Raw genomic sequence first — 23,078 nt, 5'->3', positions numbered from 1 at the left:
ACTCGCACACACCAGAGCCGAGGGCTCCTCACTGAACACCTTGTGCAGCCCTTGGTGCTGGCCAGGGGCTCCCATCCCTGGTGAGTGTCCTGGAGAAGCAGCAGCTTCTCAGTTCTCAAGAAGAAATGGAGAGAGCCCTCTGCAGCAATAAACTTGACATGTTTATTAATTAAACTATCACTTAAATAAAAAAAAGTGCATAGAAAATAAACATGTTTAAAAACTCCTTTTTTTTTTTACAACTATGTACACTTTTTATTTTTACATTCAGTCTTTTGCAGAGCTTTCAGCATTTTTTTAAACTATTAAAGTATTTCCTTCTTCCCTGTGGCAGGGAGTTAACACTGATGTACTTTAGACACGTTTCCTCTTTTTTTTAAAAAAACCCAAAAAACCGAAGCCAAAAAAACCAAAAAAACAAACAACCAGTAGATTGGAAGAACACAAGAAAAAAAAAGTTTTGTTATACATGATAAGTTGTCAAGAAATGTATTTCTAGAACATAACCTTGCCTTTGCAGAGCTTTTATTTTTTTTTCCTTTTTTTTTTTTTGTTTTTTGAAACAATTATTCATCTATCTGTAGTTACTAAAGAGACTGTAAGTTCAATAAAAGAAACACCACAAGTATAGTTCTCGGCCGATAGACAAAGCTACTGTACCTTGTTAAAAAGATACCAGGAAAGCACAGAGCACATTTTTCCCTATATGTAGGTGGTATCCCAACATTCATAACCAAAACGAGAGGAAGGAAAGGAAGAAACCAAGTTGTACAAGTACTGACTGTAACAAGAAGGGCCAGGAAAGGCCAAACCACCCGCTCCCAGCTTCCGGCCCTGGCTGCCAGTGGGGAATGAGCAGCAAGGCTTTCCTGGAGCTGTGAGCAACTGTAACACAATCCTTATCTATAGTGTTAAAGAGAATTAAAAGCCATGAACCGATACTGAACTAGGCTTCATTACACGGTGCATTACTATATTAGTTCCTATATATATTGTATTTATAGTTATAAAAAAATTTGCAAGTGTTGAGAGTGGACCAGTGTATGGGTGAATGGCATGATTCTGCACAGACCGTCCTGCTGAAGAACTTGGTATTGCTTTGAAATGAAAGAAAACCAGAAAAAAAAAAAGACCCAGCCCTTTGCAATGACCCGCTTCTCCTTTAAAAAAAAACATGTCGGTTTGTACAAAAAAAACCCAAAAACGCCTTAAGTTCCTTTTTTAGTATTTTCAGATACCATGATCTGTGTCAGTCCTTATAAAATATACATTCATACACGGGGAGCTGGGTGCTCCTGGCCAGCCCGGGCTGAGGGCAGGCAGGCTCAGCTGCCCTGGTGTCCCCAGGAGCCCGGGCTGGCCACGGTGGGTGCAGCTCCCTGGGGTACAGACAGTTTCACTGGCCACAGCGGCTCCTGCTGAGGCAGCCGCGACGGGAATAGCAGCAAAGCGGGCAGCCCGCTGGCTCGGCTGGCCCCGGCGGGAGGAGGTTGCCTGGCACTTGGCTCCTGGGGACTCCTGAGGCACAGCGCTCCCTTCGACCCTCCTTCCCACTTCTCCCCACGTGGGGTGGCTCTGGGCAGCGCTTCCCAGCGGAACCTCCTCCTGCAGCCAGGAAATCGGGGAGCGCGGGGTGAGAAAGCGTAGCTGAGCTCTAGCATAAATCCAGGGGCTTTGCCATGGCAAGGGCTATGCCCCCGCCCCGCGTCAGAAACGGAAGGAAAAGGGCCAAGAGCAGCTGTGCTCCGGGCCACGGGGCCCAGATCCCCTGGGTGGGCACTCTCTGGGCTCCTCAAAGTATGTGCGTTCCCAAACTGTCAGTGCATCAAATCATCTCAGTAACAAATGCAGCCTCAATGTGACTTTGCTTTCAACAGTTACCAACAAATTATCCTCACACAGTGCAATAACAAAAGGAAATTGGCAGGTTCTGAACCTCCGAGCGCTGCTGCTCCTTCTCAGGGCAGAGGAAGAAGTCTCAAGACCAGAGAGGTGTGGATGGGGGATGCCCCTCTGAGAGGCCTGGGGAGTCAGCAGGCACTCCCAGTCACTTCTCCACCAACTGCCAGTGCCGGTTCAGAGCAGCCCTCGGATACATCAGCTCCGGGAAGAGTGGCTCCTGTAACAACTGCAACCTAACCACCAGAAAAGCTCAGAAAAGCAAGGGTGCTTTCTGCTTTCCCTTCTGCGCAGAAAAACTCATCTGCCTTTGAAGGACAGACTGTGGCAGGAGGCGTGTGTCTCAGACTGGCCACCCAGCAAAGGTATTGAGAGTCAGGTCTCATCCTGTCTTGCTTTTCCTTTTCAAACTCTTGCAGGATACCAGCATGGGCAAGGCAGAATCAAACTATCTGCCCGAGTCACACACTGTCCTCCCACAGAGCGAAACTCATACCATGCTGGGCAGCTCTCCCTCCTGCCCCATCCTTATGGGCAAATACAGTTTAAGGTCCAGTCAACCCTCCCGGAGACAGTTACTGAAGTCAAAAAGGCAGAACAAGAGTAGAAAACAAAACTAAAGCAACCCCCCCCCACTGGAGAAAGGCTCAGACTGTGTCCAGCCAGGTATTTCCTAGAACCATCCTATGAAAATAAAAAAATCATTAAAAAGAGATTCTCTTAAATTAGGATAATACCACTGTAAAAAGCCTCGTCATAAGTGCTTTCCCCTATGAAGTGCTTCTCATAGAAAAATATACAAAATATATTTACATTTATAAAACCTTAAATACTAAACTGTAAACAGAACAGAGCAGAATCCAATGTTGTCACTGTCAGGCTTGGGTCTCTCATTTGTCTCTCTCTGGTTTTGCTCTGAGGCACAGGGCAGACCCCATAGGGAGGAGGACTGACACTGCTCCAACCAGGATAGTGGTGTCCCTCAACCTGCTCAGACCTGGCCTGGTTCCTCATCCACTGTGCCAACGCCTCCCGTATTTCCTATGGGTTTCGGGATGCTGTGGGCGAGGCCAGCTGGCACTGGGCCTTGCCTTTGCAGAGAATTCTGGCTCCGTTTTGGTGCCCCTTCTGTGTCTTCTGGGGAACACAACACGACTACACCCAGATGACTGACCATGACAGGCAGCAGGGCCACTCTCCTGCCTGCCCCCCCGCCCCAAGCCTGGGACACTGTGGCAGGCAGAGCAGAGCAGGTGCCTCCACACCAGTCCTTCCAGCTCCTGCCCTACAGCAGTGTGGCCAAGGCTGGGCTGGCTCGCACTCCCTCCTCTCTCCAGAGACCTCGGTTCCTCGAGACACTGCTGGCTGGCTGCGCCAGGAGCTCGCTGGACAGAGGAGGAACCCAGCTGCTGGAGACAGAACCCAGAGGACTACTTCCCTCCCACATGGCCACAGAGGGAGTGTTGGTGAACGGGAGCCTTTGCTGGCAAAGATTTACAGTGCCCCAGCTGTTGGCACAAGCCCTCTTCACCAAAGAATGCCAGGAGCTCCCCTGCTCTCAGGCAGGGATTTCAGAGCAGTATGTCAGCCAAACTCTTCTTGTGTCTAGTTGTGGGCTGTTCTTTTCTGCTCTCCTCAGGAGCAGCCAAGCCAGCCCCCCGTGCACCTACTCCCACTCACGCATAGTGTTTTGCAGACATGCAGTCCCCGGGGGCCACGGGCGAGGCACAGACCTTCTCCCCAGGAGGCAAGCTCAAATACTGCACTACCCAACCACTGATTCAGCCCTAGGAAGGAGAGCTCTGGCCAGGAGACAGAGAGGGACACGACCCACGACTGCTGCCCTGTACCTGGGCTTGGGGTGACCTCCCCTCTCCTCTCCCACTCATTAGCCCCACGCTGAGAAACAAATAAGGGGGCGGGGGGAAATGAGAATAGCAAAAACATAACCATGCTGATCTTCTCCAGCCGCCCATGTCTCTCACAAGGGTGAGTGTGCACATGCGAGACATGAAGATGTGGTCTCGGACAAACACAGCCGCCAGTCTCAGGTCCCTGAGCCCAGTCCATCTTCACTCCTGCTTCTGGCCTCTCTGTCCCGTCCGAGTGGCCGGGGAGGGGCTCACTCGAAGCTTTGGTTCACCCCAGGCCCTGCAGGGCTCACTTGCAGCTGACGGAAGTTCTAGTTTAAAAACTTCCTGCACTTCTTGGCACCACAGTTACAGGGCAGTTTGTTGCTGGCGTCTTCAATGGGGAACTTGTAGTCGTAAGTGAGCTCTTCCCCCCGGTAGATTTTGCGCATGGCAAAGATGACAATGTGTTTCTGGCCATCGATGTTGATGACCCGGGAGTAGCAGTTGGGCTCACAGGAGTGGTTGATGAAGCGGGCTGCGTTCCCGTGCATGGTGGCATCCACCACCTCGGAGTCATCGATGCGGAACATGTAGCACCCGATGCCCTGCGCAGGCAGGACAGAGGAGGATTAGTGCAGGCAGGGCAGCACAGCAACCCCAGCAGACAGCCCAGCTCTGAAGCTGGCTCTGTAGCCACTCTCCACTGGGCCTCAGACACTCCTGCCTGAATAATTTCATCCCCGCATTCACTAAGACTAATCTGAGACCCTGTTCAGACCACAGAATGGAAAGAGAAGTGCCTCTAAAGCTCCAGCTAGAATGAAAATAACCCAAGAAGTCAGTAAACACAATTTGAGATGTCCCCATCAGAATTTTCATATAGGCCTGTCCTACCTTCACAGCCACTATCTAGCTCTCCCAAACTCTTTAAGAACATCTACAAAAGCCCCAAACTCACCTTACTGTCGTAGTATTTCTCTCGTTTGTCAGTGAGGATGGAGCGAATGACATTGCCTGAATATTCGATCACCATCTCACCTGCATCGATGTTCCTTTTGCAGAACAGACCCCGGCCATGGATAGGAGACCTAAAATGCAACGAGAAAAGCAAATTATTTCAAACGAGACAAGCAAAGCTCAAGAACATCAGATTGCAAAGGCTGCAAAAAACAGGCTGTGACAATGACCACTATCGTACTGCCAACCCTTCTCTAAGGGAACACTAACAAGAACACCACCAGGTCACTCTGCCTGCATCTGAGCTATTGCCAAGGTAAAGCCAGCAAGGAGCAAGTGGTCTGTGCTGAGGATTACTTTTCAAATACATAACTTGGGCAGAGAGAAGGAAGAGGGAAAAAATCTCAAGCCTACTTTTCCCCTCAATTTTGCAGTCTGGCTTCACAGAAGGTTTCCAGTTGCCACCTTCCCATATCCTATGGGCAATGGCACCAGGGCAAAACCGTACCTGTAGACACCAACTGCCTCCTTGGAGGTCTTCTTCAAGTGCCGGAAGCGCATGGGCATTGGCAGATCCATACTGGTTGCCCTCCTGGAACAAAGAGGCACTGCTAAGTGATGACCTGTATTTGAGACTCTGTGCCATGTATTATCTGGGGCACTTTCCAAGACGGAGTAATTTATACACTGTGACACTGCAGCCTACAGATAACATAATCAAAATAAATGCAGTGTTTTCATATATATATATAAAATATATCTTCCTCCCTTTCCTCCTCAAATTCTCATCAGATTGTTTTCAGTGGCAAGGAAAAGAAGCATTTGAAGGCAGACCAGTCTGGTGGTCACCTTCAGCTGTCACTTCTTTTGTTATTGCAGAAGTCACCTCTATGTCTGGCAGTGCTTGGCAGCTTTCAATGTTTAAATACCCCTCAAAGCACACAACCCTTAACTAAGTGTGATCTGCTCATTTTAACACCCCAACACTATTTTCCCCTTTGAACCTTTAAGCCCTGCTGCATACCGGGCTGATTTCAGCTGCACTTCTTCTTCTTCCTCATCATTTGGGTTGTATTCTGGTGGCTGTCGGTGTTTAGATGCCAAGAAATTAAACATATCAAATGCAGATTTCCTGCAATTTAAAGAGACCAAAGGGAGTTTGTTTTACTGACTGAAAATAAACATGGCTGCCACAACAGTCTGACATGTTTACATGTCTCACACCTCCCCTACTCTGCCCTCCCTTAAAGCCCTGTGCATCAGGGCAGACACAGCAGGCTCTGAGAACCTCCAGGAACAGCCCCAGCCAGGAAAGCTTTGTTAAATCAAAGGGCCACAAAGTGGCACAGGACATTGTGCAGAATTCGAAGATGCTGAATGGTTGTTTTTCATGTGCCAGTTTTTAACATTTATCTGAGAGCTTTAGTGCTGCAGAGATTTGTTGTTCCTGCCCTGCCACAGTGTAAGTTCTGGAGCCAAAGGGCCATTAGCCCCAATACTGATAAGGCTCACACTTGCCTCAGGTGGACTTCAGCCCGAGCAGAGCCGTGTGGGTTCAAAGGAGGTTCATTGGCCTCCTCTGGCTTGTGAAATCTGAACTTGTAGTTGTGGCAGTGCTTTGCTCCATACAGTTGCTCTATCAGGAACACAACAGTATCATGGATAATCCCCAGCATCCTCAAACCATTCACACCTGGAACAAGAAATAGAGGACAACAAACACTAATCATCACTGCAAACTTGGAGCAGGAAGATACAGCAGCTTGTCACAAAGAGCTGGGACACCACACAGCTGTCACAGCAGCACTGTATTAGCTATTGCATTCTGTGTGAGAGTTTCTAATCCTTCCATTGGAAAGAAATTACCCTCAATAAAGCCTGTAGCAGGTTAACTCGAACTATTAAGAGTCTAAGACCCACAGAAAGATCTGTTTGCTCTCCTGTGCTCAGCACAGGCTGTTACCTGCAAAGGACAGCTGCTTCAGGCGGGCGTTCGAACGGGCCTCCTGCACCTTGTCAGTCAGAGACTTCCAGGCATCTGCAGCACACACACAGATGACAAATGGTGACAGGGTATCCAAGTGCAGGGATACTAATATTTAAATAAACTAATTGGAGAATATGAAATTTCCAACTTTCCACAGGCCATAAACTAAGATCCCTGGATTGAACTGCTTTCATCCTCTTGAAAATTCACACTGGCATAAGGCAGGGTGTTCAGCAATTGGTCTGGAGGAAAAGTCTGGACACCCAATACTCCACTGTGTGATCCACACAGCCTGTTTCTTGACAAACTACGGTTCAACATCATAGGTCAATTGATAAAACAAAATGCATTAGTGATATATATAATGGGTCACTGAATATACTATGTTGCAAAATAAAAAAATAATAGAATCCAGACATTATCAGGAACTAGGATTGTTCTAGGGCTGTAAACCAAGAGATTTCTCTTTCTCTTTTTTTAATCTATAAATGAAGCAAATAAGAGGTCCTCAGAAGTAATGATTTTACTTCTAGTAAGGACAGCTAAAGCCAACACCGTGCAGTTCTCACCTTCAATGCTTTCTGCGCAGATCTGAAAACCATCATCACTAGAGATCTCAAAAACCAAACCTTTTTTTGGTTTCTTTTCACCAAGACACTCTTTTCTCTTTTGTTCTTGCTGAAGCCAAAACATAAGAGGGGAGCTGAAAGTGCTCTCTTCTTCCTCGAGAGCTTTTGAGCCTAGAAAAGACAGAAGCCAGCATGAAGATAGGAATTGGAAAGAATGATGATTTTTACACCTGGTGTTCCATGACTGAAAATAACTTACTGACTTGCCTTTTCACCAGCAAAACCAGACAAGAAAAAAATTCTAGAGTGTTGCACTAAGAGTGTGAAATCTCAAGTGCTGAAATTCTCACAAACTAAAAACAGAGACAAAACTATTTGTCCAAGATCTACATATGGCAAACAAACCTTTCCTCCCCTTATAGCAAGGGTAACAAGCTAATAGCTCTGACCCTTTTCCTGACAGAACAACAAACACAAAAATCAGATCTTCAAACATCACTTTCCCAGTCCTGGAGAATTCTGAGACCAGGTGTTTTTGAAGAAGTAACATACCTGCATTTTCTTGCTCATTTATTGAGTTCTGTGTTGATTGAGGTTCTGGGACCACAGTCGGTTGCCTTGGGAGAGAAGGAGGAGAACATGGAGAAAAACAGCTAACAACCTGCCTCATTTCTTCACCAACCCTGTGCAGCAGTCTTAGACAGATACAAGAATCTTTTTCCAGATCAAATTCTCTGACATCAATTCAGTTGGAAATGAACAAACAAAAATATTCTACTCAGTAGCATTTCTGTTTGCAGCCTCTATCAGTCTGTGGGCAGCGGGCTAATTCCAGACAGCCTGTGACCTGCTCTCTGTGTCAGCCCCACTCAGGATTAAGGTGCAGGCCAACACACAATCAGACACCGCTGAATGAGCATCTCCTCAGCAGGCACTCAGCTTCCCAGAACTGCACGCAGCTTAATGCAAAATGATTCCATATTGCATCAAATTGTGACTGTACATTCCCCACCAAAAGCTCCCCAGGCATTTTAACTAGGAATGCCAGACTTCCTGCATTCTCCAAACAAATGTCCTTCAGCTCAAGCAAGCAGAACCACATTAGAAAGGTGTCTTCAACCCTTACCCTGCAGACTGCCCATGTGGCTTCTGCAACGGCTGATCTACGCTGGCTGCATCCTGTGCATCTGCCTTCACAGCAGGAGTCCTGGAAGAAAAAGATTTGGGAACATTCAAAGTATCTGCCAACCCATGTGTGCCATAAATGAGACTGGAAAGCAGGAATGTATCCACTGGGAGTTGCCAACAGGGATTTGGCAGTTCTGCAGAATTACACAAGTAGCAACAACAGCTTGTAAGATACACAGAACCAGATCACGCTTCCAGCTCTGCATCAGAATCAAAAGTTGCACTTCACAATTTGCCTTGACTTGCACAACTTGCTGGAGAAACTAGTGTAAAATTCTCTCATACTGTTACAAAACCCTGGTGATGAGCAAAACCAAACTCTCCTCTTACCCTGTAACTGAGACTGGAGGTACAGCAACAGCCCCTTTTTCGGGAACAGGAGCTTCAGAAGAACCAGCCCATTGGTGAGAAGTTTTGTGCTTCTTTCCATTCCCTTTGTCTAATAATGGCTGGATGCGTTTGACTTTTGGCTTCATTTTTGTAGCACCCAGCACAGAGCTACTCGCAGACTGCTGACCAGGTGATGGGGAGCCTCCTGGAGACGCTGAGCTGGCATGCATCACTGATGAGGAAGCCTTGCTTTGTTCAAGGCCGGTATTGCTTGGAACATCCACTAGCTGCGGAAAGCTTGACAGCTGTGCTGTTGCCGGAACTGTGCTAAGGTCCAGCTGGGAGGATGCAACCCCGGATTTGTTGGCTAAAAGCTGTGTCATGTGCTGAAGCTGGTACGAGCCTTCTGGGTCAGCAGATGACGGAGCGACTGTCATGCCCATTGTCTGTGCTGAGGGTAGAACACATATGCTTGATGCAGCTGTCATGGCTGCTGTAGACGGGGTCTGAGATGCTCCCAGCTGCGAAAACATCCCAGAACTCGGTGGTAAAGTCATATGCTGCTCCTGAAGACCAAGACTTTGCTGACTAGCTTTGATCAGGAGGTTGCTTATCGAACCAAGGTCCCCCAATAATCCAGGGCTCGTTAACGTTACTGAACTTTGTCCCAAAACGTGACCAGGAACTGACCCACCAGTACTAGGGGCTGCTGTGGCCTGCATGGATACGACATTCAGCACTGAGGAACTCGACGTTAGGCCTGATACAGGCCCTGCTGGGAGGTGACTGGCATCTGCACCAATAATGCTGGGAGATGTGCTGACCGCAGTAGTGGTCCCACCTTGTGGGAGCAAAGATGTTTGCTCGAAATACATGACCCCAGACTTTGACCTTTTGATAATATTGGGAACGGTTCTATGGGATGTTGAATTCGCAATGGTTCCCAAGTCCAGGGGGTGGTTAGAAATCTGGGAAGGAGCAAAATTAATTAAGGTCATGTTGGAGACCATATCAGAAGGAGCTATAGCAGAAGGGGTTCCAGAAGGAGCCAGCTTCTTGTTCTTCCGTGACTGCAGACGAGATATGGGCCGTTTCTTGCCCAGGGCAGCAGCTGGTGTAGAAGCAGCAGTACCAAGGTCTGTCCTCTGACTAGCTTCAGACACTAAGAGCTGAGGATCAGGGGGCGGCTGCACCCCGATTAGAAGACCTGGTGAAGGACTGCTGATGTTTGGTGGGAAGCCTGTCTGAGCAGGCGTGGAGAAGGGATGTATATGCTGGTGATGGGACATGGGCAGTATACCCTTGCTCGTGGGAGGGAATAATGACTGAGATGGAGGCAAGCTTGGATTCAACCCTGTGGTCAGCGTGAGCCCACTCCCCATGGGCCCCAGCACTGAAGTGTTGGTTTCCATCACACTCTGCGCAGAACTAACAGAAGGTGTTAACTGTATCTTTTGGGTGACACCATTGGGAAGAGTTTGGAGGACGTACAGGGGCTGCATGTTTTGATTAACTACCAGAAGTTTTTCTGCAGCTGGCTTGAGGTGGGGTGGTGTTGTCTGCACCGCAGCATTGGAGATTTGCGAGGGGCCAGGACTGTCAGTGGAGTTTGGCACATACTTCTGGCCCTGGAGGGGAACAGTGGGTGATACCGGCACCTGGATACCCGGAGTCCCGCTGTTTCTTGTTAAATCTTGGTTGCTGCCATGCCCTTGCTCGACAGGGCCGCAGGCTGGGCTGGCTATATGCTCTGCATCTATGTGACCCTGGATGAAGTGATCAGGAGTCATGTGTCCTTCGGGGCTTGGGTCTACCCCTGGACTCAGGAGAGCTGTGTCGCCTTCTCCTGAGGCAGATTTTTCTGTGACTGTCACTCTCTTCTCCCCAGACTCTGTGGAAGGCAAGGCAAGCATTGACCTCTCTCCCGAGGAAGAAAGTGAAGACTCTGAAATGACAGCAAGCCTGTTGTGATTTTGGCTGGGCACTGTAGGGCTGCGAGTGGTCAGAACAGAGAGATCAGAAGGAAGCTCCAGTGGCAATTCAAATTGCTCCTCTGCAGATATGGAGGAAGAGACACTGCTGTCCACTGGTTCAGCGGTGGGCAGCTGCTGGGAGAACACCTCAAACAAACCCATATCCTTCCCACGGTTGCTGTCAAGACCTAAACCTTCTCCAAGCGTCAGGAGCTCAGATGATGAGGACTCTGGACTTTCTCCCAAGGCCTGCATAGATGGTGTGTTCTTCAGCACAAAGTCCATGATGTCAGAAGGGAGTATGTTCCCACAGTCATCACTGTTGTTATTGTCAGAGTCAGATTTCAGAAGTTCTGTGTTGAAAGTGTCCAGTAAGTTCTTGTCAGCAGGTGTGCTTGTGTGAGCCCTGCGGCCTGTTTCCAACGAGCTCAGCTGTGCTTCCAGAGAGTCCTGACCCTGAGCTTTAACCCTGCTCACAGGGTGGCAGTTATCAATCTTGGGGTCGGTCTTGTGGACGGTGGAGCTCTTGGTGACTTGCACTTTCTCACCAGCTTCTTCAGTTCTATCCAGCTTTAAGTTCTCTGTCCCATTCTCTTTGCCACTCCTTTTAGTTACCTGGCTGACTTTTCTGGTTGTTGCTGTGACACTTGTATCACTTTCAGTTCCATCATCCACACCGTCGAGCTGTGAGATTTTTGGAAGATCACACTGCTCCTCCTCCCTGAATAAGCTATGGGATGCGAGCCTCTCCTCTGTGTTTGAGGAAACCACTGTCCTTGTGAAATTGTAGTAGTATAAGTCGTCTTCATCTGATGTGCTCAAGTCATCTGCTCCATCCACTTGTCCTTCTGCAGACCGCTTCCCTCGTTTCTTGCCAGTTGAGTTACTGTAGAAGGGAATGTCTTCCTCTCCATAGGACCTCACACCATACAGAGGAGTCAATCCAAAGAACATATTGGATCTGGCCCGAGCACTTCTCCTTGGGTACCTCCGCTTGTATGAGCCTTCTTCTTGAGCTTTAGCACCATCCTGGAGCATCAAGCTGTTATCTTGAATGGCCAAATTTTCATATGTGTTATTCTGAGATTCCTGTGTTGGTGGTTCAATTGGATTTCCCTGAACTACAGGGTTCTCTTCCAGGCCTTCTGAAGCTGAGGAGGGCTCTGTCAAAGCAGCCAGGTCTGCCCCTGCAGACTGAGTTTCAGCATCACTTTCCTGCTGTGCATTTTTAGACTGGTTTTCGCTTTCCATTTTGAGAGGAGTCAGAGTAACTTTAACGGTGCGTTTCCTGGGTGCCTGCGATTCCTTGGGGGCTGCTTCAGCCTGCACTGCAGTCCCTTTAGATGGCCCTTGTGAAGATGGAGACTTATCACCAGCTTGTTCAGCAGGAATATTATTACATAACCTCTGACTAATTTGTTCAGTTGCCAAACCCTGATTGCCAAAATCTGGTTTCAGTTCATCACTGCCTACTGCTTGACTTGTCTCTGTAAGAGATTTCAGGGAATGCTTCTCTTTAAAGCTGTCTTTCATTAACTTTTTGCCTTTATGACGTTTATCTCTGGGGGCAGTAACTACCTGCTCACTTGCTGCAGGAGATCTATTGTTTACTCCAGCAGCCTTCAAGGTTTTTGCATCCATCTCATCAACCACACTTGTTTTCTCTGGCTGTAAAGGTTCCATGTGCTGATCTCTGTCTTTCCTTGGGCCTCTCTGATGCAAAGGTGGAAAGGGTATTGCTTCTTTGGAAGAAAATGATCCTGAACACTCTTGAAAGGTTCCTATTTTATTCATTTCCGTGGCTGATGAACTGGTTGGCTGAGTGGACACTTTGGAGGTTCCTCCAGAAACAAAAGTATGAGACAGATAATCTGGGTCCTTTGAAGTTTTCATTTTCTCTCCCTTAGAAGGTGCACCTTTGGCTATTAAATCTGAACTGCTGGAATGTTTCCCTTCTGTAGACTGAGATGCATCTAGCTGGTAAGTTTTATTTCCAGTTGCACCCACTGTTTTCTGGGAGCCTGAACTGGTAGAGCAACTTTGAACTGGAGCACTTGGACGACCTGTGCTTACTGACCCCACAAAGCGGTCAGTACTTTTGACAGTAGGTTCATATTCTGAAGAGGCCCCCATGCTGGAAACTGAAGACACACTGTGCCTGGAGTAAGTGTTCCCAGCTCGTGTAGGGGAAATCATCCGGAGTTTTGACTGTTGCTGTGACAGAGAGGAGGTGCTGTGTCTCCGAGAACCAATGCTCTTCAGTCCCGAGGACAGTAAAGGATCTCCTACTGTCACTATTTCATGGGTCACTGGGGTAGGACTTCCTGAGAAACAAAGGCAAGAAAGACTGTCAGGTGATCTTAAACCTTCACAATGAATGTATACCCAATTCCTTCATACAAACTTGCTGAATCCTGGTTGAAGTATCAGGTTTTTAACATCTATCTAAAGTATAAACACCATGTGTTGGTGTTGTTTGGCTGAAAAGTTTTGCTGGGTTTTAATTTTGTGTGTTTTGTATCTTAGGGGTTGGTATCTCAACTTTAGAATTGAATTTTCAACATCAGCTTGAAAGAAAACATTAGCCAGAAACAGCTGCTGAATTACAATACCAGATTTCTAATTCTCCCTGGAAAAATACTGAGGTATTAAGTCCCTAACTGATCTCACAGTGTTTTTGGCTCACCACTACTATACGGTGCAAATCCTGCCTCTTCTTCATCCCAATGGAATGTTTGTTTTAGTTGCACATTTCTCTGCAGGCCATCTCTACTGTGCATTGTTAGAACTTCCTCTCCTCAACCTATCGCCACTTCATTGCTTTCTCTAGAAACAGTAAACTAAACACCTCATCTGAAAGAAGCCAAGAAAGACAGGAACTAAACCAAAAATATTACCACAATAAACCTCAATCAAAATCAGCAGCACCAGAAATACCTGCAGAGGGTAACGGCCGCGAGCCAGGAGACCTCTGTGCGGAGGGGTAACTCGGCACCCTGATCCTGGGACCCTTTGAGACCACTGGATAGTAACAGGAACTAGAGGTCTGAGAATGCAAGGGACGATCTGGTGACGGTGGGTTTACAATTTCAGGTGTATTTCGGATGTCTTTTGGTAGAATTTCTGTTGTTGTATAAAAGAGAAACAACAGTATAAGCCATCACTGAACCCTAAAAGCTATGACCTGATTAAGTATATATTACTATCACGTTCCTCTTGGAGAATCAGGGTATTTGTTAAATAAACACAAAGTCAAAGATCTGACATCAGATAATGTCTGCTTTCTTCTTGTAAGAACATTTTCAAATATTTGTAGCAATTACTCATCTTACACATGACATTCCACTATATATTTATAGAGTTTAAGATCATATGTTAACGATGACAACGACTAGAAACATTTTAAAAATCTTTCACAGTTTTACCCTTGGATACAAGTAAGTAATTTGGAAATACAGAACCACAATATAACTCTTCAAAAGTGTATTGAATAAACCCCATATCACAGACCAAACACAGTCTAAAGTTTTAGATCACTAGAAGATTCCCTGAGTTGTAGACTAGAAACCATCCCTGCAGCAGTGTTTGTTTGGCTCAAGTTTTCAAAGCAGTATATCCAGGAGCTTAAAGTCTTGAGATGCCTGAATTGGATTCTAGCCCAAATTTAAGAGATTTGGTTTAAGAGATGCACTATGGCAAAACCATACAGAGAATATACTTCTATGAAGTCCTTAAAAGATTACCTGTAAGGGGAACTGGGCTATGGGCAATTGTTCTATTATCATCATGCTCTACAGTGCTGTTGATGTCAGGTTCCACAACTGGAGGTCGGCACTCCATGATCTTGCAGGTATACACACAGCGCTTCCTGGCATCTGTTGTGCTCCAGTACACCCTGGAGCACCTGGAAGACAATTCAAACAAATCAATTTAGTCAACAGCTGAGTAAACCTCATTTCTCAAAACTACATTGGCCAAAGCCCTCCTGGCAGAACACACGGCACGCCCTTAAATCAGAGATTCTTCAACAGTGTAGGAAAAACTACAGCCAGTTTTCCCCTATGTTACCTCAGCGCTTGCTTGACATGAAATATACTAAAAGACATTGAGTCTTGAAACAGCTTATACTCACTGATAGCCGATGGGAAACAACTTATCTTCACAGTCTGAGAGGTCATTCAGAATTCCTAAGCAGTCTATTGTCATTGAACCTGAGCAGAGAGAGGAACAATTCTGTGAACCAGATTCCAGCACCAAAGGTGGATCAAGCATCCAGAGACTAGATCATACCAATCATCATGTGGATGTTCTCTGGTTCCAAGCCACTAAGAAATTTTCTTCTCAAACTTATCCCTTCAAAGTCCACAAAAACTCTCCTAAGAACTTCAAACCCATTCTCAGGAACCACCTGGAACAAGAAGCAACAAAACTACTTGTTAATTAAAGGAACCACCACATGTATGCTACATAGTTTGTCCTACTTGAACCTTATTTTGGTCTTTTGGTTTTTGAACTATCACACAGCACCACTCGCCAAACTTCCCCAGGCCACTTGTATTACTGACTTCTTTTTAATAGCTATGCAGTCCAGTCCTTGTTAGCAAGAAACAAATTCAACATAAACTTCTAAAAAGTGCTCATAGTTACAGGTTAACCCCACCTTCAGAGAGTGAGGCTGAGAGTGAAAGAAGAATCTTACCTCCCCTTTGATCAAGTCACGATGCCTCTGGCAATAAACTTTCTTATCATCCAAAAAGACACAGTTCTTGACTCGTGAGCACATGAAATGATAGTTACTGGTGCAGGAAGTGAGGCAGCAGCCTACTGTGGCACCTGACTTCTGGCAGAACTCACATCTCTGCAGAAGAAAAAAAAGAAAAAAACATAAAATTAATCTCTTCTAAAACCAGACCACCATTGCTGCTGTCAGTTGGGGTTTTTTGGCACAGACAGAAGTTTAGAGTAATGCTTGATCTCCCGCTTCATTGCTGCTCCATTTCACTACAGTGACTCACACACACAAGCGAGAGACATGGAGGAGGAGGTGAGAGGAAGAATTATTCCTCACACGGAACAACTTTTTCATTTCTGTACTGGTTCTTCCAGCCCTTTCCCAGACCTTCCTGCCTGTGCTTCATATCCAGTCCTCACATTTACAAGCTTCACTTGGTCTCCATATTATTTCTGAACTGAGCAAGGATAAAATAACTTTCCAAATATCTTCAGTCAGTTCTACTATATATAATGTTAAAAAATATTGCAAGGAAAGGACAGAGAAGAACAAATGCACACTAGCCATCTTTTAGCTGGGCTCCCATCTTTGCTGATTCCAAATCAGCATGAAGTTTAACAAAGTGTTCTTTGCTTGTACCCACCAGCTGCTTTCCCCGGATAACAGCCATGTGCACGTTTTTCAGAGAACCATCATCATCTTCAAACACTTCTGCTGACCACAAAGCACAGTTCACATGTGTCCATTCATTCTGGCCAATATAGAGAAGACGTCCAGCATCCTAAAGAACAGAAGGAAATGCTCTCTTCAGATGTTCCAGAGGACACAGCAATGCACAAAACCCATCCAGAACTCCTAAAGAAAGGGGAATGGGGCAGAGACTCACGTTAGCACTGTCATCACCATATTTCAGACACAATGCACACTGCCTGTTGTCTTCCACATCTGGAGGTGGGTTCAGTTCAGGACTATCCTCTCTGCTTCTGTCAGAGCCTTAAGAGTTAAAAGAGAGAACAATATTGAAGTTCAGGGCAGCAAAAATTCATCTGGACAGATTGTTAGTAAGTGAACACAGTACAAGAGTTTTCAATAGCCAGCTTGGAAACCAAAGCACAGGCCAGCCTCTGCACAACCTTCATTCTGGGGGGAAAAGAGGTGGGTGCAAAAGCATTCTTGGGTCCAAGCTCAGCTCAGAAACATCTCATATGTTACTGCCTCTAAATGATTTCAGGTCACAGAGGTCTCCAAGACAGCTGCATTTCTCGGTTTGCGATTGGCAATCCTGACATCAGTTCTCTTACCAGAGATGGGAGGTGTAGGAGGATGTAGAGGAGTTGGTGAATCTGGCTCTCCAGGCCCTTTGAGTTTTGGAGCTGGAATGATTTTCTTCATCAGAGGGGGCTGTTCAGTGCGGTTGCTCTCTTCACGCTCCTGCCACTGAGCATAATTATGGTCGAGCGATGGGGGCAGCACCGCATTCGGCAACATACCACTGCTGAGATGCAGCAAGGAGTCAGTGTCACACCTGGCTGCACCAGAGGTTCCTATGCCTTGCCTATCTGACATCCACCCCAGCAACAACTCCCTTAATTACCTACAGCCCACACATGCTCCCCACCAGTCACATTTTAAGGTTTGTGATGTGGCCGTCTGCTTCTCTGCAGGGTAACAGATGCAGGAGGGCCACCCCAAGTGGGGGTGCTAATGTGAGAAGGAGAGGGAAGGAAGGTCAGGATTGACACGCCAACACACAGTACACCTAGTTCTAATTAAGAATTTTGGTTACTCTGCTTAAAACAAAGAAGTGTGTACAAAACATGGGAATGGGATTACTGCGTAACTTCAGAAAAAAAAAAAAAAAAGGAAAAGAAAAAAGGAAAAACAGCAATTCCAACCCCGCAAACAGGCTCTTTCAATACATTTCACTTGGCCAGCTGGCAAACGGCAGGGCGCCGCAGTTGGATACAGAACAATTACTTACTTGCTTGTTACTTTATTTGGCTCCCAAAATCTGGACTTTTTTACACTGAACCATGGAAAAACACGCTCCATTTGCTAAAGGAAAACAACATCCCATTAGAAAAGTTAGACAACATACCAAAAACGTCAAAGATGTTCAGCCAAGATGTACTGTAAATGCCCAACTAGTAACATTTCATTAACATTAACAACTCTGACAATGTATTATTTTATTCCTGGAAACACCCAAGCAAGGCTAAATGTGGTGGCCCTTTGGACTCCAACATCAAGAAGCAGGGGTAGGATACCAAGCAGATTTCAAAGTAACTGTAGGCCAGCTCACCCGAATAAAGAAGGACTTGACCATGCTGTTGGCTTTCTTTATCTCTGGCTGCCCGCCATCGGCATTAATGGCTGCTTGAATTATCTTCACGATGTCATCACTAAAATCCAACTGTAAGAAATCCACAGAACTTCACATTAACAGGATTGTCTTTTGCACAGCTATACCACCCACTAATTTTTTAAGACAATGTTCAAGTGAACATTCAGATGACTGTAAGATTGAACCAGAGCATCAACTTAAAAGCAGAAAGGGAGTCTGGGTGTGAAGAAGCAAGAAGTCCTCTAAATTTGTAAACTGGCTGGCACAGCTGCTACACCCACAACTGTTCACTTCAGCTGACTGCTGACTGGTTTTAAATCTGCGAAACTAGCTGTCTAACGAGGATTTGGTCAAAATCTGGCACCACAATATTCACCAAGCACTTTGCAATATACAGTGCTCCTCAAGATCACAAATTCTCTAGGAAAAAAAAAGGAAAAGGCTGGTCTACGCGAAGAGAATTTATTTGATCAACACTAACATTTTTTGTAAATGACCCTGGAAGAGATCACCCCTCCGCCCATGAATCCTTAGTTTCCAGCTAACCAACTGCATCAGGGCTATTTGGCCAGACCTTCAGTCAGAATTTTTGTGTTCAGGATGACCTGAACACTTACCTACATAAATGTCTGACTACGAGCAAACTGGGGTCTGACCAAGTACCACTGCTGGCTACAGAGAGCGCCACAAAAGTGTCAGTTACTTGTGTCTGGACCAACATAAGCTGGTGCCAGCCAGAACTATTTTTAGCAGCACAATAACCTGCTTCCTTGTTCCTAAAGAAAAGGCTTAAGGTGCTCAGTTATGAACACCATATGTGATAAAGCAATTCACAGTGTCTAGTAAGAGAGTGGAACATGACACCTTTGACATACCACAGAAATGTAACTTCCTTGATCCATTTTTCTTTTCACTCCTTCCAGATCCAGAGGTTGCTGCTCCTCCTGTTTACTGACTTCTGTTAGGACAGGAGGATCGGGACCCTCAGGAGAGCTTCTGGATGGGATACTCTCTTCTGTCTCAGGATTTAAATCAGGCGGTTTTGCTGCCTGTGAACACCAGCAAGGACACAGAGGGATGTTAACTATTGAAATGCAGCTGCTCCTGATGATACTCTTCCAAGCCCATTTACTGGTCCAAAGACTCTTGCTAATGTGAAAGAAAGGAGGCCTGAGTTCTGAATTTCTGTCCAAAATGTAGGGGCAACAAAGAAAAGCTCTTAACCAGCTTTCTACTGCGACCTGTAAGGTGCACAGCAGGACAGAACCATCAAGCATAAGGATCAAACTCATTGCTCAGAAGTAATTTCTGAGCACATATTTCCAGACAAAGATCCTGTTCTTCTGTCAGAAAAGCACCTTCATTATCGCAGAGCCTAAATCCTCCTATTCCTTGAAGAACTTTACCCTATTTTTCTTTTGGCTTCCAAGTTGTATCACAGATACCCACTTCTCTGCTTCCAAAGGAATCAACAGAAGAAAAAATATAACTAAATCACAGCAGATGCTGTTCCAAGTATGACGCAGACACTTCTGCAGTATATGAGGCACAGCAACACTTCAAGAACTCAACTGAATGCCAGATTAACGGGGCACAGGCTCCAGCTTACCTGTCGATACCGCAGTAAGTGGCTGGTGGTTCTGGAATTCAACAGGGCTGTTAAAACCTGCTTCAAGGAAATCTGCAGCTCCTTTTCCAGTGCCAAACGCCATTCTGCAGGATGATGCTCTGTACAGTTAATGCAGGTGTACGCAACGCTCTCGGGCAAGTTGGAGAGTATCTCATACATTTCATCTGGAGACAAAAAGAAGACAGGATAACCATCTGAATTGCTTTCCTGAAGGATACAGGAAAAAATCCCTGCCCTGCACCTGCTGCCTGAGACTTTTCATGTAACAAAAGCCTCTTGTAGAGCTAACTGAGGGACACTGCCTTTGAGGATCCCGTGCTTTCAGGATGTCATTGGTATTAGCACTGGTTTACCTGTTGTTACTCCACAGGCATTTTTCAGGTAGGTCACAACATGTGAGTGTGTTAAAGTAATACTCTAGTAGAATGATCCAAGACTTGATTGCTTTGGTCTAATCACTGCCTCATGTTCTTCAGTACTGAGGGGACAAGGATTTCCTTACCAGAAAGGTTTTCACATTTGGAGTGGACCCAGCGGTCGCATTTCCCACACTGCATCATCTTGCTCTCGTAGTCATCATCATCGTAGCACTTGTCACAGAGAGGACAAAAATTTCCTGCAAACAAAAGGGGATCTTATCAGAAGTCTGGATGCCAAACACACCTTAAAGGCTGTGTGGTTACTTGCTGAGATGCTAAGAAAGCAGCTACAAACACCCCTCCCAGTAAACTGGAGGCAGAGTTCCCTCCACTGTTACAAGGCTACAAGAAATAACTTTGGAAGACCATCAACTACTTTAGAATTCCATGGCTGGACAGCCATTGTTTGGGCACGGCACGACTAACAAAACACTATATGCAAGAGCAGAATGAAAGGACAAAGATGACTAATAGGCAAGAAATTACGTGGAACATTCAAGACTTTCTATCCTAAGATTTTTCCTCAAAATGCCCTCTGAGATTCAAATGCATCATGTACAGCAACTGACACAAGGAATAACCACTTTACAATAGAAATTTTGCTTTTAAAAGTGTTTTAAAATGTCTTTTCCTCAACTGCTATTTGAAACCCTGGGCCAACAGGTGTGTAATAATTCCTTTATACGGCACAGTGTTTCATACTGAAAGCTCCAAACCCTGACAATAAAGCACGGGTGGCTTTGGTGAGCCACTGCACAGTGTAAGATCCTGGCTCTGAACTGTTACGTGCACTTTCAGGCTTGACCACAACCAACCTGCATTGCTGCCTGGACCATGCCAAGCTCAGGCGCCATGCTAGCCCTCTGCGCACTCACAGTGGCTGATTCAAACCCAAGAAGCTGAGGAGGCTCCTGCTGTAAAGAATCACAACTATAAGTACCTTTAGCAAAGAGTTTGGCACAATCATGACACAGGGAGAAGTCATGAGACCACTGCGCATCCCATCCTTTGCCCGGTGTTGTTGATCCACAGCTCTTGCAGCGAACACATTTAGTACATATCTGGAAAAAGAATTAATTTGGCAAGAATTACTTGCTTTTATCCAGCAGTTTCTGTGCTTTCCACACATTTCATAATTTTTATTATTTCATGAGTGCAGAGATGTTACCCAACAGAACAAGGCGTTTTAAATGCTGAAACTTCCACTGAAGAGAACTGAGCTCACTTCCTCCACGGTAAGATGGTGATAATACAACAAGAAAAAACACTAAACCAGTAAACAGTATAGTTTTTTTGTCCTCCATATTTGCACTAAAGAAAATATCACCTTTCCCTCGCCTAAAACAGACATAGTTGTGGCATTTCTTCTGATCTGAAATACACAGTCCTATTTTAACAGTTTTTAAACTCTGTACATTGTAAAAGGAAACGTACACCAAATCTTAGTAGCAAATACACTGCAGGCACTTAGAACAAAAGCTTGAAAGACACAAATTAGCAAATTAATCCAAACTGTCTCTCAATACTGGTATCAACAGGTTTGTTAACAAACACTTCAATTTTAAAGACCTTCTTTCATGTTATGGCACTACGACCAAAAACTTTACTGTGATCTTACAACTTACTACAACTGAAAAAAGGGGTAATCTCTCTAACAATTCTGCTTTCTCAGAACATCTTATCAACCAGCCACCTCACTATTTCCAAATGTACCTTCTGATGCAACAGGCATCTTGCCTTGAGCAGATGAGGAGCTACATCAGAGCAAATCACCTGGAGAGCTCTGCTCCATGTCATTTCTATCAGTCAACAAATGAATTACCCAAAAAAGAAATTAAAATCCCTCACCCAAACTTTCTTTTTCTTGGTGGGTTTTGTTGGGTAGTTTGGGCCCAGGCACTCAGGGTGATAGCTGTTTCGGCACTTGTTACACTCCAGCAACTGCTACAGGAAGAAGGGGAAAAAGCATTGGTACAGAGCCCCTGCAAAGGGATGCAAAATTCTGGACTTTTAAATTTTTTACTGGATCCCTCATTCAGGTCATGAGGAAGAAGCTGCAATGGAGCAACTCAAGAGGCCTCCTCCCCAGCACACAGAGAGACTGCTCCTGGCACATGCTTGCTGGCCGACCCCTGGATCCAGAGGAGCCCTGGGAGCAGTGGGGGTGCTGCTGGGTCTCCCAGTGGTTTTGGGGTACCTTGGTGGCCTGGTGCTGTCTCCCACAGACGTGGCAGAACTTGCAGCGACGGCAGCACCAGTTCTCCAGCTGATCCTCCTGGGGCCGCTCGCTCTCCTCCAGGCAGAACTTGTGGAAGGGCTCACAGCAGACCTGGCAATATACAAACTGCAAGGGGGGAGAGGCAGGTTTTAGCAAAGCAGAAACTGCTCCAAGCTCCCAAACCAGCCCGCTTGTGCTCCGAACTATTTTGAATTCTGCTTTACAACTGATAGAACAAGATTTTAGGAGGGAAACTGTATTTCAGGTAACCTAAATAGTGACTGGACACCTCACAGCCACCAGGAGTCTGGTACCTGTTAACTAGGTGCTTTGAGCATTGATAAATGCCTAGAGGGCTTTTCAGGATCTCCCTCCCTCACTTCCTCCATGTACTACAAGCCAGATGTACCAGAAGACACACTTGGTGCGTGAAGCAGGGACATGCAGAGCAAAGGGAGTCTCTCTCCCTCTGTTCAGCCCACTTCACCATTACAAAGCTCTTCTAGTTTCTCTGTATTCTGTACAGGAGTGGTCATATCAGAAAAACAATTATCCTCAGAGCACAGACACTGCAGGCTCACAGGGGACATGGGAATCATTTGTCCCCCGGGGGCCCCTGCCTAAGAAGGGGATGACTCCATGCCCCACAGGGCCTTCACAGACCTCAAATGCACTGATGTTCACATCCAGAACTTAACCCCCTTTTCCCCTGTCCACTCATCAGAACCCAGGCCCTCCTAGAGCAATAGCACCCAGGTCAGCTGGTCTGAAGATGCTGAGAAGGTACCTATCTAAACCTGGAAATGCATTTAACACATCTCAATCGAGCTCTTTAGGCAGTGTCAGAGCCTTTCCATTTTAGGTTTCTGTAACAGTTTACAGCTCTTGGCAGGTATGGACACACCTGGAAAAGTCAAGGCCGTCTAAAACCTGTCAGCACCATTGGGCAGTCTTTCTTATTTCACGTTAAAAGAGAGCA

At 46.0% G+C, this 23,078-nt stretch overlaps 1 protein-coding gene across 3 annotated transcripts in view; it reads right to left on the bottom strand.

Moving 5' to 3' along the window:
• Positions 1-227: 227 nt before the first annotated feature.
• KMT2A (lysine methyltransferase 2A) overlaps positions 228-23,078 on the bottom strand; it is a 40,620-nt gene continuing 17,769 nt past the window's right edge. Inside the window, exons 11-36 of one of the 3 annotated variants that reach the window (XM_059867382.1) lie at positions 22,079-22,225; positions 21,730-21,825; positions 20,822-20,942; positions 19,965-20,078; positions 19,442-19,626; positions 18,708-18,881; positions 17,791-17,901; positions 17,470-17,543; positions 16,790-16,983; positions 16,375-16,481; positions 16,132-16,269; positions 15,456-15,614; positions 15,047-15,164; positions 14,889-14,967; positions 14,500-14,660; positions 13,694-13,879; positions 8,784-13,080; positions 8,392-8,472; positions 7,818-7,882; positions 7,266-7,436; positions 6,673-6,747; positions 6,228-6,402; positions 5,734-5,841; positions 5,218-5,301; positions 4,711-4,840; positions 228-4,357 (exon numbers count right to left, since the gene is read on the bottom strand). In XM_059867382.1, coding sequence (XP_059723365.1) covers positions 4,082-4,357; positions 4,711-4,840; positions 5,218-5,301; positions 5,734-5,841; positions 6,228-6,402; positions 6,673-6,747; positions 7,266-7,436; positions 7,818-7,882; positions 8,392-8,472; positions 8,784-13,080; positions 13,694-13,879; positions 14,500-14,660; positions 14,889-14,967; positions 15,047-15,164; positions 15,456-15,614; positions 16,132-16,269; positions 16,375-16,481; positions 16,790-16,983; positions 17,470-17,543; positions 17,791-17,901; positions 18,708-18,881; positions 19,442-19,626; positions 19,965-20,078; positions 20,822-20,942; positions 21,730-21,825; positions 22,079-22,225 — 7,626 coding nt within the window. In that variant the 3' untranslated portion in view covers positions 228-4,081. The remainder of the gene's footprint in view (positions 4,358-4,710; positions 4,841-5,217; positions 5,302-5,733; positions 5,842-6,227; positions 6,403-6,672; positions 6,748-7,265; positions 7,437-7,817; positions 7,883-8,391; positions 8,473-8,783; positions 13,081-13,693; positions 13,880-14,499; positions 14,661-14,888; positions 14,968-15,046; positions 15,165-15,455; positions 15,615-16,131; positions 16,270-16,374; positions 16,482-16,789; positions 16,984-17,469; positions 17,544-17,790; positions 17,902-18,707; positions 18,882-19,441; positions 19,627-19,964; positions 20,079-20,821; positions 20,943-21,729; positions 21,826-22,078; positions 22,226-23,078) is intronic. The other 2 variants (XM_059867383.1, XM_059867384.1) reach the window with 2 other exon arrangements.

Source organism: Haemorhous mexicanus, chromosome 24 (assembly GCF_027477595.1).
Source record: "Haemorhous mexicanus isolate bHaeMex1 chromosome 24, bHaeMex1.pri, whole genome shotgun sequence".
Taxonomy (NCBI): Eukaryota; Metazoa; Chordata; class Aves; order Passeriformes; family Fringillidae; genus Haemorhous; species Haemorhous mexicanus.
Note: the sequence above shows the minus strand (reverse complement) of the source record. Positions and strands in the feature narration are given on the sequence as shown.